Source organism: Tribolium castaneum, chromosome 6 (genome assembly GCF_031307605.1).
Source record: "Tribolium castaneum strain GA2 chromosome 6, icTriCast1.1, whole genome shotgun sequence".
Lineage (NCBI taxonomy): Eukaryota > Metazoa > Arthropoda > Insecta > Coleoptera > Tenebrionidae > Tribolium > Tribolium castaneum.
This window is the reverse complement of record NC_087399.1, coordinates 7,923,334-7,938,353: the sequence shown is the minus strand read 5'-3', so window position 1 is coordinate 7,938,353 and position 15,020 is coordinate 7,923,334. Positions and strand designations below refer to the sequence as shown.

Here is a 15,020-nt window from a genome sequence, read left to right as displayed (position 1 = left end):
ATATAAAATTACAGTAATCTGTAAATTTCTGTAAACCATTTTAATGTTACAAAGACTCAAAATTGTGCAAAATTTGTAAACCTTGTAATTAAAAAAAACACTACATTTTTATTGTATAAATGATTTTATCTTTGCATTCCTGTGATCCTGTTGCAAAATCTTATTTTAAAATTTTGCATTTCTTGCTGTTTTTAGCTTTAGCGCTTTAACAGTTTCGCACTTAGAGAGAACCTTAAGGAAAATAATTTGCAAAAATTTAAAATCAAAATGTGTATTAGGATTACAGGAATGCAAAGAAGACTTTTTATTTTTTTTACCTTCTTACATCCCTGCTCCAATTCAAATATAAACCAGGCCCAGAAATTTCAAACTCACATCTGTCATGATGCAACCATATATTTAAGTGACTCTGACCAACCATACAACCATTCTGGGTCGACAACAAATTCCTCCTCTGGTATGGTAATTAAAGCCCAGCAGCAAAGGAGATAACCACCAAAAGATCCATCAAACGTTCGGCAAAATGTGCCCCAACAGCAAACTCTTCATTGATGACCGAAATCAGGATAAAATGGCTCTGGAGTCGCACCTCGAGAAGGACCCCACAACCTAAAACAAAGCACACAAAACTTAAAACAAACAAAAACCATAATGTGTATTGGGATCACAGAAACCCAAGAATGTTTTTACAACTTATTATCTCTTTGCATTCCTGGGTCCTGGGATCCTGGTCTCACATACAATTTAAAATTTTGTAATTTTTAGGCAACCAACTATACAAGATAGAGCGCCGTAGATTACATACAACTTTGTTTGAAATTTTAAGAATATGTTATAATAATTAAAACTAATATGTGTGTTAGGATCAAAAGAACGCAAACAAGACTCTACATTTTTTCTTTTTGTAGTTCTGTGATCTTGGTCTAAGAAATACAATTTAAAATTTTACAATTTTCAAAGTTTATTTTCGGGCAACCCACCATACAGAGAGAAGTAGTGTGAATTGCCTATATTTTAGTTCTAAATTTTAAGAAATTTTTGGAATAACTTAAAACCAAAACGTGTATTAGTCTTTAACTTTAAAGACCTTTTTGCGTTAATGTTACAAATTTCATTTCTAAAATTTTGCAACAAAGTCACTGAAGAAAGTTAAAAAATCCTAAAACCTCAAACTTTCCTAAAAATTATTTTCTCAAATAAATGCGTGTGCGAAGTCCCCTAGTTTTTGAGGTTTCAAAGATATAATAAAAGTTAATAAGGTAATTAATGTGAAATTGCAAGCCAAAAAACTTTTGCCATGAATGTGGTTAAATTTGTTCTGAATGAATGTAACGACACTTTTTGTGTGAATTACTTAAACATTAAATTAAAGGAGTATTTAAATTTCTACAACTTACTTGATGCATAAGTATATGGAAAAAAGTGCATTTTTTAGAAAGTTACAATAACAATTCAAAAGACTTGAACCATTTTTGAACACATTGTAAGTTTAACAGAAGAACAAAAAGATGAAGCCTTTTGTTGCTATCGTTTTCATTTTATTTTTATATTTACCAGAAAAATAAGGAACAAAACTCTCAAAAATCAGTAAGAAAAAACATCATTTTGCAACATTGTCAAAATGTATTTAGTATTTACAAAAATAAGTGTCCCATTTGAGGATTTTCTTGAAAACCTACCCATAAAAATATTAATTTTACCCTTTTTAATGTTCTGTTTAAAACAGAATTTTATACGAACGGTTTAAATCTATGATCTATTTGCGCCAAAGATTGAAAATAGAAATTATTTAACAATAGTTGATAAGCGGGAACTTTGAAATCAAAACTGAGTAAGCTTCGAAACTATTAATGATGTTGTTTGTTTGTTGTTTCACTGGCGTAGGTATATGATTTTTCAAAACATTGGCAAATATTTATTTATTGATGAATTTGTTTAATCATATGTTAAAATAGCCGGGGGTTCACCGGACGCATTCCGCTATTTAAAATCAATAAACAAATACATTTCATTTGCTGTTTCATTTCAAAAACCCACTTTAATTCGTTAAAGTTAAAACGGCAATAAAAAGAACCAACAAAACAAGTTTTTATATCCAAATTTTAAGCAACAGAAATCGTGTTGTTTGGTAAGAAAGGTTAATTACTCGTTTGTAACAAACAACGAACGCTCGGATATAACGAACAAAATTGAAAGTCCCATTAAAAAAAAACATCGGCAAATGTTTATTATTGAAGAATTTGATATTTTTAGAGGGTTTAGGAGAACGCATTTTGCCATTTAAAATAATAAACACATACATTTTATTTGCTGTTTTATGTCAAAAACCCGATTTCACTCGTCATAGTTGAAAAGACTATAAATAAAACCAAAAAAAAAAAAAATATGAAATTTAAACCAACCAGTGATCAAACATTTTTAAACTCTAGTTTTATAATAAAAGAAACATGTGCTGCTTAGTATCCGACTTGTCAAGTTTCAAAATTACTTTTTCTACTTTGGTTTCACAAACTGTGCAAAAAATGGTATATTACATTCATTTTATTGAAGCACTCCTTTGTCGTGCTCCAAAACCATTCGTGAAACAATAGAACATCTTATAAAACTTGTATACCTAATAAAACATACTATTTGAAAACTGTAAATTGTAAGTTTTTTACGCAAATATTCCGTCTCCTGGTCTCTTCATTCAGTCATAAAAACAAAGTGTCCCAGCAAATTGGTCCATTATTCACCCCCAATTAAATGTTATAAAACTCCTTAATTTCTCTTTTTTCTTGATCGAAGTGAGTTAAAAAAACTATATGCCTAAAATCTGAACGTTCTTTTTTAATGCGGTAAAAGTCCCACGTTTCTAGAAATCTTAGTTTTTGAACAAAATATTTAAAAAAAGCGTGTTTATGTAAAGTAAAAAAATTAAAATACATATTTGAAAACTAAACAAAACGACCAATAAAAGTTTAGGTCAAATTTAGTAGTTTTAAAAGCTACATCCAAAAATGCAAAAAATATAGAGGTGTTCCATTTAAAAAAAGATAAGTTTGTATAATAGCTCATTTACTAAACAACCTGTAGGAATATTTGAAAATAATTTTAGGTAATAAGGCAATGGGTTAGTATCTGCGGCTTCTAAAATAGTATATTAAAGTATAAGGGCGATTTTTCGAGCACGACGGCGTAGCCGGAGTGCACGAAATAGAGCAAGTGTTTTAAAGACCAGTTATACACGAATATTATACGTTATTATTTTTTGTGCACTTTGAAATCATAAATACTGATAATATTACAAAAATTGCAAATAATGTAATGTGAGATCAGTATGGATATCTTTCGTTGTCATAGAATTAATTGTCATTATAATAAAAAATTATTAAAAAGTTGCCATTTATCTTCATGTTTCTTGGGTTATTGATGTTGCCATGGACACTGTAAAAAACGCGTTTTGTAAAGTTGGATTTATATACAGGTGCGCATTTTAGAAATGTTATCAGCGATTTTTTTAACCTTTCGTTTATTAAGTGTAATAAGTTGTATTTTCTTAAATAGGAATCACAGTTGGCTATGACATTTTCGAAAAGCTTATTTTTTCCTGAACTGAAAACAATATAAATACAGTTTGATATTTATGTATACTTTTGATAAAAAATATATTTAAAATATTTTAAAGTAGTTGGCCATTTATTTCACATAAATCATCTAGAAATTTTGTGAACGGTTTTTAAAGAAAAAAATGTAAAATTATCAAAATAAGCTGTTAAATTTATTTTCAATTAAACAAATATACAATTTTAATTACATAAAAAATGTTCAGAAAATTGAGAAAACGATGCGTCACTAACTATTTGATGACACTTTTTTATATTTTTTTTATGATTTATTAGTAAAGTGCAGTGGAGGTGACGTTGATAATATTAAGTATTTTTTTAACGCAGATGGGATTTGATTTTGGTGTTTGGATTGATATTTTTTGTAAAATAAAATTTTATTTACAAACAATCATACAATCAATTATTTTTTTGTTTTTTCCAACATTTTATGTTTAACTAAAAAATAGAATTTTTATTAATTGAAAAAATTCGATCTAATAATTATTTATTATGCTGTTTTTGAATTAATTAGTGTTTAAAAAATTATTAAATTATAAATATTTGTTGAGTAATACGATTTTTCATGGCCTACTATAAAAAAGCGAAATGTTTTGATTTTTTTTTAATAATTTTAAAATAATGTACTACACAAATAGACATATGAAATCAGAAAAAATAAACTTTTCAAAAACGTCATAGCCAACTATGATTTCGATTTAAAAAAAATACAACTTTATGTTATTACAGCTAAACGAATGATTAGAAAAAATCGGTGATAACATTACCAAATTCTCCGTAAAAAAGTGCTTTTATATTGTCAGTGTATCAAATGTGTATCTTTTATAATAAGGAAGATATGAATTGTTTAAGATTTCGCTAAAATACCAACTTTTGTTTATAAGTCGAAAACAAAAAACGATCGCAAGAGGCGGTTTTGACCAAAATTATTTTCTCAAAAAACGGACGCGAGAATGTCTCACTTGTTTTTTTCTAAGCCTCTTAGTTTCGAAGATCCCTTATTATACTTTAAATAAGCAAAATAAATTACCAATAAAAAAAATTATTTTCGTTAGATCTTATAAAGTTATTTTAAGGACTTTCCAACTCGCTGACGTACCATGTATACAGGGTGAATTTAATCGTTGTGCAAATATTTTAAAAGGTGACAGTACAACTCAAAATAACTCAACTTGCATTATACCAATGTTTATACTTCGTGAAATATAGAGTCGGCGAATAAATTTAAGTTTAGTAACAAAATTGCAAAGAAGTATGGTTTTTGAAGTTAGTTCTTAGACTGCTTTAAAGAAACTGAGTCAAATACAATCACAGAAAAAAATAAAAATTTTGCACAGTTTTTTTTGTAAAAAATACCACGGAACTTAATTTTCTTAAATGTTCTGAAGTACTTAAAGGACGCAAACTTTGTTTATCAAACTAAAGAAACTGTAAACGTTCGGATAAGGCAAATTGAGTTATTTTGATCTCTTAAAATGGGTAAATGCGCACTCCGTAAAAACAACAGTTGGATTTTTGTAGTTCATCCGAGTCGAAAAAACGTGAAAAACGTCTGTTATAAATTACAAATTTCGCGTCCAGCTGCATTCCGGTAAAAGAATTAAAATGTGTAATTTATCCAATGTCCGAGAAAGCGCATATTCGAATTTACCCGAGTTGCGAACCCCGGTTTATCGTCGCTTTTCATTCAGTAGTATTCAAGCAGCCGTCGAGTTTCAGGGAGCGATTCATGCCGTTTTCAGGCGCGTGTTTCGTGTAATTTAAAAGCTCGCAGCATGTCATCATCCTCCCGCGAAATGCCGAAAATCGAGTGAGCCAAGATGCGCGTTTCCAATTTTTTCCTCATCCTGCTAGTGAATCTGGGGGAAATTTGCGTGGCTATCCTCAATTCCGGTAAGTCAACTTTTTCGCCAACTGGATTTGAATATAAATCGGAGTTGTCTCGTTTGTCCCGACCATTTATAATTCAAGTCTAGTCGGCTTGTAAGCGATATTAAACAATGTGGCTTAATCAATCACTCTCCAGTTCAGCCCCTGATGGAATTCTGGGTGCATAAACTAACCCGGAATTTTTCCAGGCCCGAGTTACCGGAACGGGGGCGACATTCTGCCCAGATTCGCCTCTCAGCCCAACACCTTCAGCGCCGTGATCGGCGACACCATCGTGCTGCCATGCGAGGTGCAGAATCTGGGTGAGTCCCCGGATTTTTTTCAATTAAACCCGAATCGAAAATCGCGCAAATTAGGGCCGAACAGGGCGTTGGCGACTGTTATTCGTAACGACCGCCCCGGAGTGTAACCCGTTATGGTCGCTTTACAAGCATTTCAATTAAACTTGGACGTTGAAATAGGAGGGATTTTGCATTCGAGCCCGAGTTGGAAATTGCTTCAATTGCGACCGTATTAAATTAATTGTCGTGATTAGGAGACTTGTTACCGAATCGATTCGCTGGTAATTTTTTTTTCCGAATGCGAATTTTACAGATGGAAATATTCCGGCTTTTGTGACAGCAGTCGTCGCGCTTTATTTTAACCACTGAAATTTGCATACAAATTAAAAGCCGGCCGAGCCACCACTCCCCAGTGTTGTAAACGTTAACCAAGATAAAACAGGATCCGGGATGAGGGAAAAAATAAAAACGCGCCGTTGCGACCACACGAAAGCTTTAAATTCGGGGGCGATGTTAGTTTAACGGTTCGCGCCAAATGTTCAAATTTGGACTACGGAGGACTATAAGTTAGGAGACAAAATCGTGGGATTTTGTGAACCCAAAAAAATTAATTTAAAAATCGTTTTAAACTAATTTAAATCCAACCAATTCACTAAGTACTTAATGAAAATACAAAAAAGTTGAGCTTTAGACTCTTTACAGACTGAGAAAAACTGACTAAAATTTTCATAAAGGCCCTATTAGGTCATGGGATTTTATTTAATAGGCTAATGTGTCAAGAAAAAAGTGTCGAAAACCGTTATTGATGTATTTGTTTAATCATATGTTAAAACGGCCGGGGGTTCACCGGACGCATTCCGCTATTCAAAATCAATAAACAAATACATTTCATTTGCTGTTTCATTTCAAAAACCCACTTTAATTCGTTAAAGTTAAAACGGCACCAAAAAGAACCAACAAAACAAGTTTTTAAATCCAAATTTTAACCAACAGAAATCGTGTTGTCTGGTAAGCAAGGTTAATTACTCGTTTGTAACGAACAACGAACGCTCGGATATAACGAACAAAATTGAAAGTTCCATTAAAAAAAACATCGGCAAATGTTTATTATTGAAGAATTTGATATTTTTAGAGGGTTTAGGGGAACGCATTTTGTCTTTTAAAATAATAAACACATACATTTTATTTGCTTTTTTATTTCAAAAACCCGATTTCACTCGTCATAGTTGAAAAGACTATAAATAAAACCAAAAAAAAAAAAATTAAACCAACCAGTGATCAAACATTTTTAAATTCTAGTTCTTCTCTAACAGAAGAACAAAAAGATGAAGCCTTTTGTTGCTATCGTTATCATTTTATTTTTATATTTACCAGAAAAATAAGGAAAAAAACTCTCAAAAATCAGTAAGAAAAAACATCATTTTGCAACATTGTCAAAATGTATTTAGTATTTACAAAAATAAGTGTCCCATTTGAAGATTTTCTTGAAAACCTATTCATAAAAATATTAATTTTACCCTTTTTACTGTTCTGTTTAAAACAGAATTTTATACGAACGGTTTAAATCTATGATCTATTTGCGCCAAAGATTGAAAATAGAAATTGTTTAACAATAGTTGATAAGCGGGAACTTTGAAATCAAAACTGAATAAACTTGGAAACTATTAATGATGTTGTTTGTTTGTTGTTTCACTGGCGTAGGTATATGATTTTTCAAAACATTGGCAAATATTTATTTATTGATGAATTTGTTTAATCATATGTTAAAATGGCCGGGGGTTCACCGGACGCATTCCGCTATTTAAAATCAATAAACAAATACATTTCATTTGCTGGTTCATTCCAAAACCCACTTTAATTCGTTAGAGTTAAAACGGCAATAAAAAGAACCAAGAAAACAAATTTTTAAATCCAAATTTTAACCAACAGAAATCGTGTTGTCTGGTAAGAAAGGTTTAATTACTCGTTTGTAACGAACCCTGCTTTAAACGAACGCTCGGATATAACGAACAAAATTGAAAGTCCCATTAAAAAAAACATCGGCAAATGTTTATTATTGAAGAATTTGATATTTTTAGGGGGTTTAGGGGAACGCATTTTGCCATTTAAAATAATAAACACATACATTTTATTTGCTTTTTTATTTCAAAAACCCGATTTCACTCGTCATAGTTGAAAAAACTATAAATAAAACCAAAAGAAATTGAAATTTAAACCAACCAGTAATCAAACATTTTTAAATTCTAGTTTTATAATAAAAGAAACATGTGCTGCTTAGTATCCGACTTGTCAAGTTTCAAAATTACTTTTTCTCCTTTGGTTTCACAAACTGTGCAAAAATGGTATATTACATTCATTTTATTGAAGCACTCCTTTGTCGTGCTCCAAAACCATTCGTGAAACAATAGAACATCTTATAAAACTTGTATACCTAATAAAACATACTATTTGAAAACTGTAAATTGTAAGTTTTTTACGCAAATATTCCGTCTCCTGGTCTCTTCATTCAGTCATAAAAACAAAGTGTCCCAGCAAATTGGTCCATTATTCACCCCCAAAGTGCCACGTTTCTAGAAATCTTAGTTTTTGAACAATATATTTAAAAAAGCGTGTTTATGTAAAAAAATTAAAATACATTTTTGAAAACTAAACAAAACGACCAATAAAAGTTTAGGTCAAATTTAATAGTTTTAAAAGCTACATCCAAAAATGCAAAAAATATAGAAGTGTTCCATTTAAAAAAAGATAAATTTGTATAATAGCTCATTTACTAAACAACCTGTAGGAATATTTGAAAATAATTTTAGGTGATTTGCGACCACACGAAAGCTTTAAATTCGGGGGCGATGTTAGTTTAACGGTTCGCGCCAAATGTTCAAATTTGGACTACGGAGGACTATAAGTTAGGAGACAAAATAGTGGGATTTTTTGAACCCAAAAAAATTAATTTAAAAATCGTTTCAAATTAATTTAATGTGATAGAAAAAAAGTGTCGAAAACCGTTATTGGTGAATTTGTTTAATCATATGTTAAAACGGCCGGGGGTTCACCGGAACGCATTCCGCTATTCAAAATCAATAAACAAATACATTTCATTTGCTGTTTCATTTCAAAAACCCACTTTAATTCGTTAAAGTTAAAACGGCACTAAAAAGAACCAACAAAACAAGTTTTTAAATCCAAATTTTAACCAACAGAAATCGTATTGTCTGGTAAGAAAGGTTAATTACTCGTTTGTAACGAACAACGAACGCTCGGATATAACGAACAAAATTGAAAGTTCCATTAAAAAAAACATCGGCAAATGTTTATTATTGAAGAATTTGATATTTTTAGAGGGTTTAGGGGAACGCATTTTGTCTTTTAAAATAATAAACACATACATTTTATTTGCTTTTTTATTTCAAAAACCCGATTTCACTCGTCATAGTTGAAAAGACTATAAATAAAACCAAAAAAAAATTAAAATTTAAACCAAGCAGTGATCAAACATTTTTAAATTCTAGTTTTATAATAAAAGAAACATGTGCTGCTTAGTATCCGACTTGTCAAGTTTCAAAATTACTTTTTCTACTTTGGTTTCACAAACTGTGCAAAAAATGGTATATTACATTCATTTTATTGAAGCACTCCTTTGTCGTGCTCCAAAACCATTCGTGAAACAATGGAACATCTTATAAAACTTGTATACCTAATAAAACATACTATTTGAAAACTGTAAATTGTAAGTTTTTTACACAAATATTCCGTCTCCTGGTCTCTTCATTCAGTCATAAAAACAAAGTGTCCCAGCAAATTGGTCCATTATTCACCCCCAATTAAATGTTAGAAAATTAAAGACAATGTAAAGGTTTTTTAGATGCAAAAATAAAAAATAGGGGGTTCTTTTAAAACTTTTAACAAACTTCTTAATTTCTCTATTTTCGTGATCGAAGTGAGTTAAAAAAATTAAATCCTCGAAGTCTGAACGTTCTTTTTTAATGCGGTAAAAGTGCCACGTTTCTAGAAATCTTAGTTTTTGAACAATATATTTAAAAAAGCGTGTTTATGTAAAAAAATTAAAATACATATTTGAAAACTAAACAAAACGACCAATAAAAGTTTAGGTCAAATTTAATAGTTTTAAAAGCTACATCCAAAAATGCAAAAAATATAGAAGTGTTCCATTTAAAAAAAGATAAATTTGCATAATAGCTCATTTACTAAACAACCTGTAGGAATATTTGAAAATAATTTTAGGTGATTTGCGACCACACGAAAGCTTTAAATTCGGGGGCGATGTTATTTTAACGGTTCGCGCCAAATGTTCAAATTTGGACTACGGAGGACTATAAGTTAGGAGACAAAATAGTGGGATTTTTTGAACCCAAAAAAATTAATTTAAAAATCGTTTTAAATTAATTTAAATCCAACCAATTCACTAATTACTTAAAGAAAATACAAAAAAGTTGAGCTTTGGACTCTTAACAGACTGAGAAAAACTGACTAAAATTTTTATATAGGCCCTATAGGTCATGAGATTTTAATAGGCTAATGTGATAGAAAAAAAGTGTCGAAAACCGTTTTTTGATATCTGTCATAGTAGTGACGTCACTTCTTCTCTACTTTAATTCTGTGCAGTGCAATCTTATTACTACGTCTCATTAAACCATTTAGTATCGTAGATTTCAAAAATAAACATTGTAGAAGTACTAGAAGCATTTATTCTATTTCATTAACGTATTGTTTATAATTACAAAGTGGCACATTACAGCTTTTAATATAGCCAATCAGTCTCAAAGAATAATAAAACTAACAACCACTTGCTTTAATCGAAGTTTTCCGCGGCAAATAATCCTAACCGGCAATATTTCGATGTTTAAAACTATGAATTAATATTGTTCCTGGTAATGTAATCTAATAATTCCCTTTAATTAGCTAATTAAATCACTTTTCTGACAATAAATGCTCTTTATGAGTGACCATAACTTCGTATTCACCAGAAAAACACCAGTTTGTGACTCTTATACTGTTGTTGTTTGTTGCCAATATAATTTTTGTATATTTTCCATTAAGACACTGCGATTTTTTTCTCTGTTCAAAAGAATATGGTGTTAGGTTTAGCCACTCTATTGTACCGTAAAATTGTAAAACACTTGGAATTTTTATCCATAACAGCAACTACAAACCTCAATGTGCTAAAGCAGCCCTCGGCTGGGTTAGAGAGGATGTGACGTCATCAGCTTTACGAATTTAATTATTTTCGAACTTATTTATTGTCATACAAATGTGCGGTTTTCGTTAAAATTCTTAGAAGAAATCTGATTTTTATCTTAGAAAAGCATGTATTTTGATCTAACAGAACTATAAGAAACATGAGAAAAAAATTATTTAAAATTTAAAATTTGCGCTTCGTTCCGTTAATTTATACCTAAACTATAGAAGATAGAAATGTGGTGTTGTCTAAACTGTTTTATAGAAAATTTAATTCTCTACAACTTTCATCCTTACACTTTTTTGTATCTTCGACCGTATTCCCAGCGTTTTGCTAAATATGCGACAGTGCGCAAAAAATTATCGCTTAGAATTATCAATTTGCGTTGACCATATAATTTTGCGAACGCTGCGAATACAGTTAAAGATACAAAAAAAGGGTAAAGAACAAAGTTGTAGAGAATTAAATTTTCTACAAAAAAGTCCACGACACCATATTTCCATCTTCAACGGTTTAGGCATAAATTAACTTTCCAATATTTGACCACCGGCAAAATGAAACAAATCCATGGTTTGAGCGACTTTGAACGACTTTGGGCCTAAATGGTTGAAGATAGGGACACGGTCTCGCGGACTTTTTTGTAGGAAATTTAATTCTCTACAACTTTCTTCCTAACATTTTTCGTGTAACTGTAACCGTATTCGCAGCGTTTTGGAAAATATGGGGCAGAGTGCAAAGTTTAAACATAATTTACGATAAATTTTTTTGTTCATTATGTTTATGTCTTACTATTGAGAATTTAATGCTTTATCAGTTTGTATTTTTTTATTTGCTGTGTGTTAACCGTTATACAAATACAACAATTTTTTCAAATTCATTGCTTTGAATGGTATGGTAATAAGAACTGCGCTCTCTAGCGGTATTAACGGAAATGTCAAGGACGGGAACGTTTTATTTGTTTCATATCCTAACATTTAGATATCCATAGACAATATCAACCGTCTAAAAAATCCATAAATCAATTAAAGTAAAAATTTTTGTTTAAAAGCGGCATAATACGGACAAATTACAAAAAATAGTATGAAGAAACTGTTTTCATAAGGGCCTTAATGCATTTATTTTTGAAAATAACTCGTGGCTACGCCTTTCGATTGTGAAACTTGTTTTTTTATATACAGTGGAACCTCTATAAGTCGAAGTACCTGTTGTCACAAAAATATAGGATACTCCTTTTTTATACTTCTATATTGTTTTATCTGATAATTATAAAATTAACAAACTAAGGAAATTCGGTTAAATTCACAAAATTACATAAGTTAACAAAATTTATAGTGCCAATATTACACGTTTCAGTTAGTATTTTTTTTTGAAAAGTTTGTAAAATGTTATAAAAAGGCGGAAATTTATTAATATCTCGTATAAAGGTCCTCTTTTTTCCAGTCCAGTAATTAATAAATTAATAATAATTAGATAATTTATTCCACAAGCTAAAACGAGTCGGCATTAACGTTATTTCTTTACCTAGTGGGCATTTATCGCATTTATTGATCAAAAATACTTGACATTTAATAAATACTATACGGTGCGTTTAATATGTGCCTTATTAAAGCACTCACTTTGATGCTCTAATGGCGTTGTCATGGATATGACAAAAATCATTCATTACAAGCAAACGTATTTGATGATTATTTGATGAAACAGTGGCGATTTCAGGGCAAAAAAATGTAAAATTTCGCGTCGATTTGTCCACCTGGCGTCATATCGACATGAAAATTACATCGTTTCGCCACATTTCCGCAAACAGAATTGGAGATTGCTCTCCTAATTAAAAATCTCGAATAATCGAAAATCGTCCAACTTTTCATAAAAGAGGAAACATTTTCCATCAGTTTGGAAAATATCGAGCGAACAAGCTCACAAAAGGCAATTAGTAGTTTGCCAAGGAAAAGGCAGATTACAACTTTTAATAAGTTGGTCGATTGTTACAGCGACAGTGAGGGTAATTTTTACGACGCAAGTATTTAAGTTTTATTAAGCTATAATTAAAGAGAAATTAAATTCGAATATTGTGGAGATGATGAAAAGCGGCGGCGGCGGCGGCGGTGGCGGTGTGACGGTATTCTGTGAGTTTAACCGCTGGCGGCTTTATGTAATTGGACCGCACTCATTTACATATAAATTGTAAACAGGATCGGAGAGGTGAAACGGGGGGTGGCAAAGGGGTGGCATATATCTGCATGCACCCGTTTTATGTATGTTTGCAAGTGTGGGTGTGCATATGCCGATCATTCAACTAAAACAAAACACTGACGAGCCAATTTTATTCCACGGAATTGATCAAACTAATCACAATATGGAAAACCCGAGAATGTTATTTCCCCCATCAAGCGCCCGGAGCCGATCCGGATTCCTACAGAAAGGAATTTGCCAAATTCGGGCGGTAAAATAAAAAAATAGTGCATTTAGATCCACAAAAAAGTTTCATACGACCAGTCTTACAGCACGAATTCAAGTGTGAATGAGTGCTTTAAGGTCTTACGTAATTTAAGTCGCCCAGATTAAATTAGTTGCCCAAATTTTTATCTAAATTCTGTCAAATTTTTTTTAACTTTTATTTAACTTTATTTAACTTTCGTAAAAAATTAGTAAAACGTTCCGTGAATTAAAGACTTTAAGACATCGCACATGATGACATTATGCGTTCATTAATATGCCTATTAAAGCATCACAATGGAGACAAATTACTAAATAGTACAGTGGAAACTCTGTAAGTCGAACCTCTACAGGGTGATTCTTTCAAAACTTCCAGTACAAACAAAAAAGCACAAAAAGACCCACAAAAATTTGTTGCTGCAGAAGTGTAGAGTTCGCTCTAATGGTGGTGTTTTCTAAATATCAATGTTATTCTGTTACGTTTATACAGGGTGTTCCGTCTAAACCCCACATTAGAAATATTGGTGGTTCTAGTAATGATAGACAACTGAAAATTTGTATACAACCATAATCTCGTAGGTCCTGCTCAATGAAAATATTTTTAAAATGGGACGCTTCCAGTTATAGCGGAAGTCGCTATCAACTTTCTTATTTTAAATAGAAAGTTATATTTTTTAATGCGTTTTTGGATTACTAGAATTATTTTAACGTAGTTTTCGTAAGCGTTTCCTATAACTAAATTTAGCCTTTTACGAAATATTTAGGGTTTTATTTTTTTTGGATTTGCACCTTCAAGTTCAAAAATCGATAACTCTGTCATTTTGAGAAATTTGTAAATATTTTTAGCTCATTTGAAAGAGAAAGCCTAGATGTTTCCTTTGGTGTTTTCAAATTTTTAAAAAAGAATAAACCCCAAATGTTACATTTTCAGAACTTTAAGCACCCATAATTCAATTTTTCCAAACGAAATGCCACAAGTTTTATTTCATTAAATCGTAGAGAATTTAATTTTGCATCGATCTGTATTAGCATTCTTATGTTTAATAGTTTTCAAGTTACAATAACTTTTTGTTGGGATCGAGATATTCGTTAGCCATAAGCCTTTTTCCAGAGATTGCCATAGAAACAAGAGGAAAAAATGTGAGAAATTAAAGTTTTTGAAAAGAATTTATTTTGTTTTTACAGGACAGACAACACAGTTTTGAACAGAGTTTGTTGTTTGTTTAATCAGAAATGCTTTTAATGACAAGCTATGCAAAAATAGCTGTGGTTAGTAAGAAATTTTCTACAATGTCAAAAAAAAAGCAACATAACTTGAAAATTATCACAGATAGGTATAGGGAATGCTAATACAGATCGATGCAAAAAAATCTCCTCCATCTAGTAAAATAAAAATTGGAACATCCCATTTGAAAAAATTAAGTTACGGGTACTTGAAATTGTCCAAACCTAACCTTAAATTTTTTTGGTTTATTAACTTTTTTTCCAATTTATAAGCAAAATTAAAGGTGGAAACACAATTTGGAAGAAAGAAAATTATTATTACTGAAAGGCAAAAGATGTAATTTCAAATCAAATAAGTAATACAAATTTAAAAATATTTTATTTTCACTGAAT

General features: G+C 30.8%; 1 protein-coding gene and 1 long non-coding RNA gene across 4 annotated transcripts in view; one reads left to right on the top strand and one right to left on the bottom strand.

Annotated features, from left to right (window-relative positions):
- The window catches only part of LOC107398445 (uncharacterized), an 86,908-nt gene that overhangs the window by 1,184 nt on the left and 70,704 nt on the right, over positions 1–15,020 (bottom strand). For all 3 annotated transcript variants that reach the window (XR_010334718.1, XR_001575302.2, XR_001575301.2), the window contains exon 2: positions 318–609. This is a non-coding gene — a long non-coding RNA (uncharacterized LOC107398445). The remainder of the gene's footprint in view (positions 1–317; positions 610–15,020) is intronic.
- LOC657664 (MAM domain-containing glycosylphosphatidylinositol anchor protein 2) overlaps positions 5,285–15,020 on the top strand; it is a 35,585-nt gene continuing 25,849 nt past the window's right edge. Inside the window, exons 1-2 of the mRNA XM_964111.4 lie at positions 5,285–5,498; positions 5,684–5,797. Coding sequence (XP_969204.1) covers positions 5,426–5,498; positions 5,684–5,797 — 187 coding nt within the window. The 5' untranslated portion in view covers positions 5,285–5,425. The remainder of the gene's footprint in view (positions 5,499–5,683; positions 5,798–15,020) is intronic.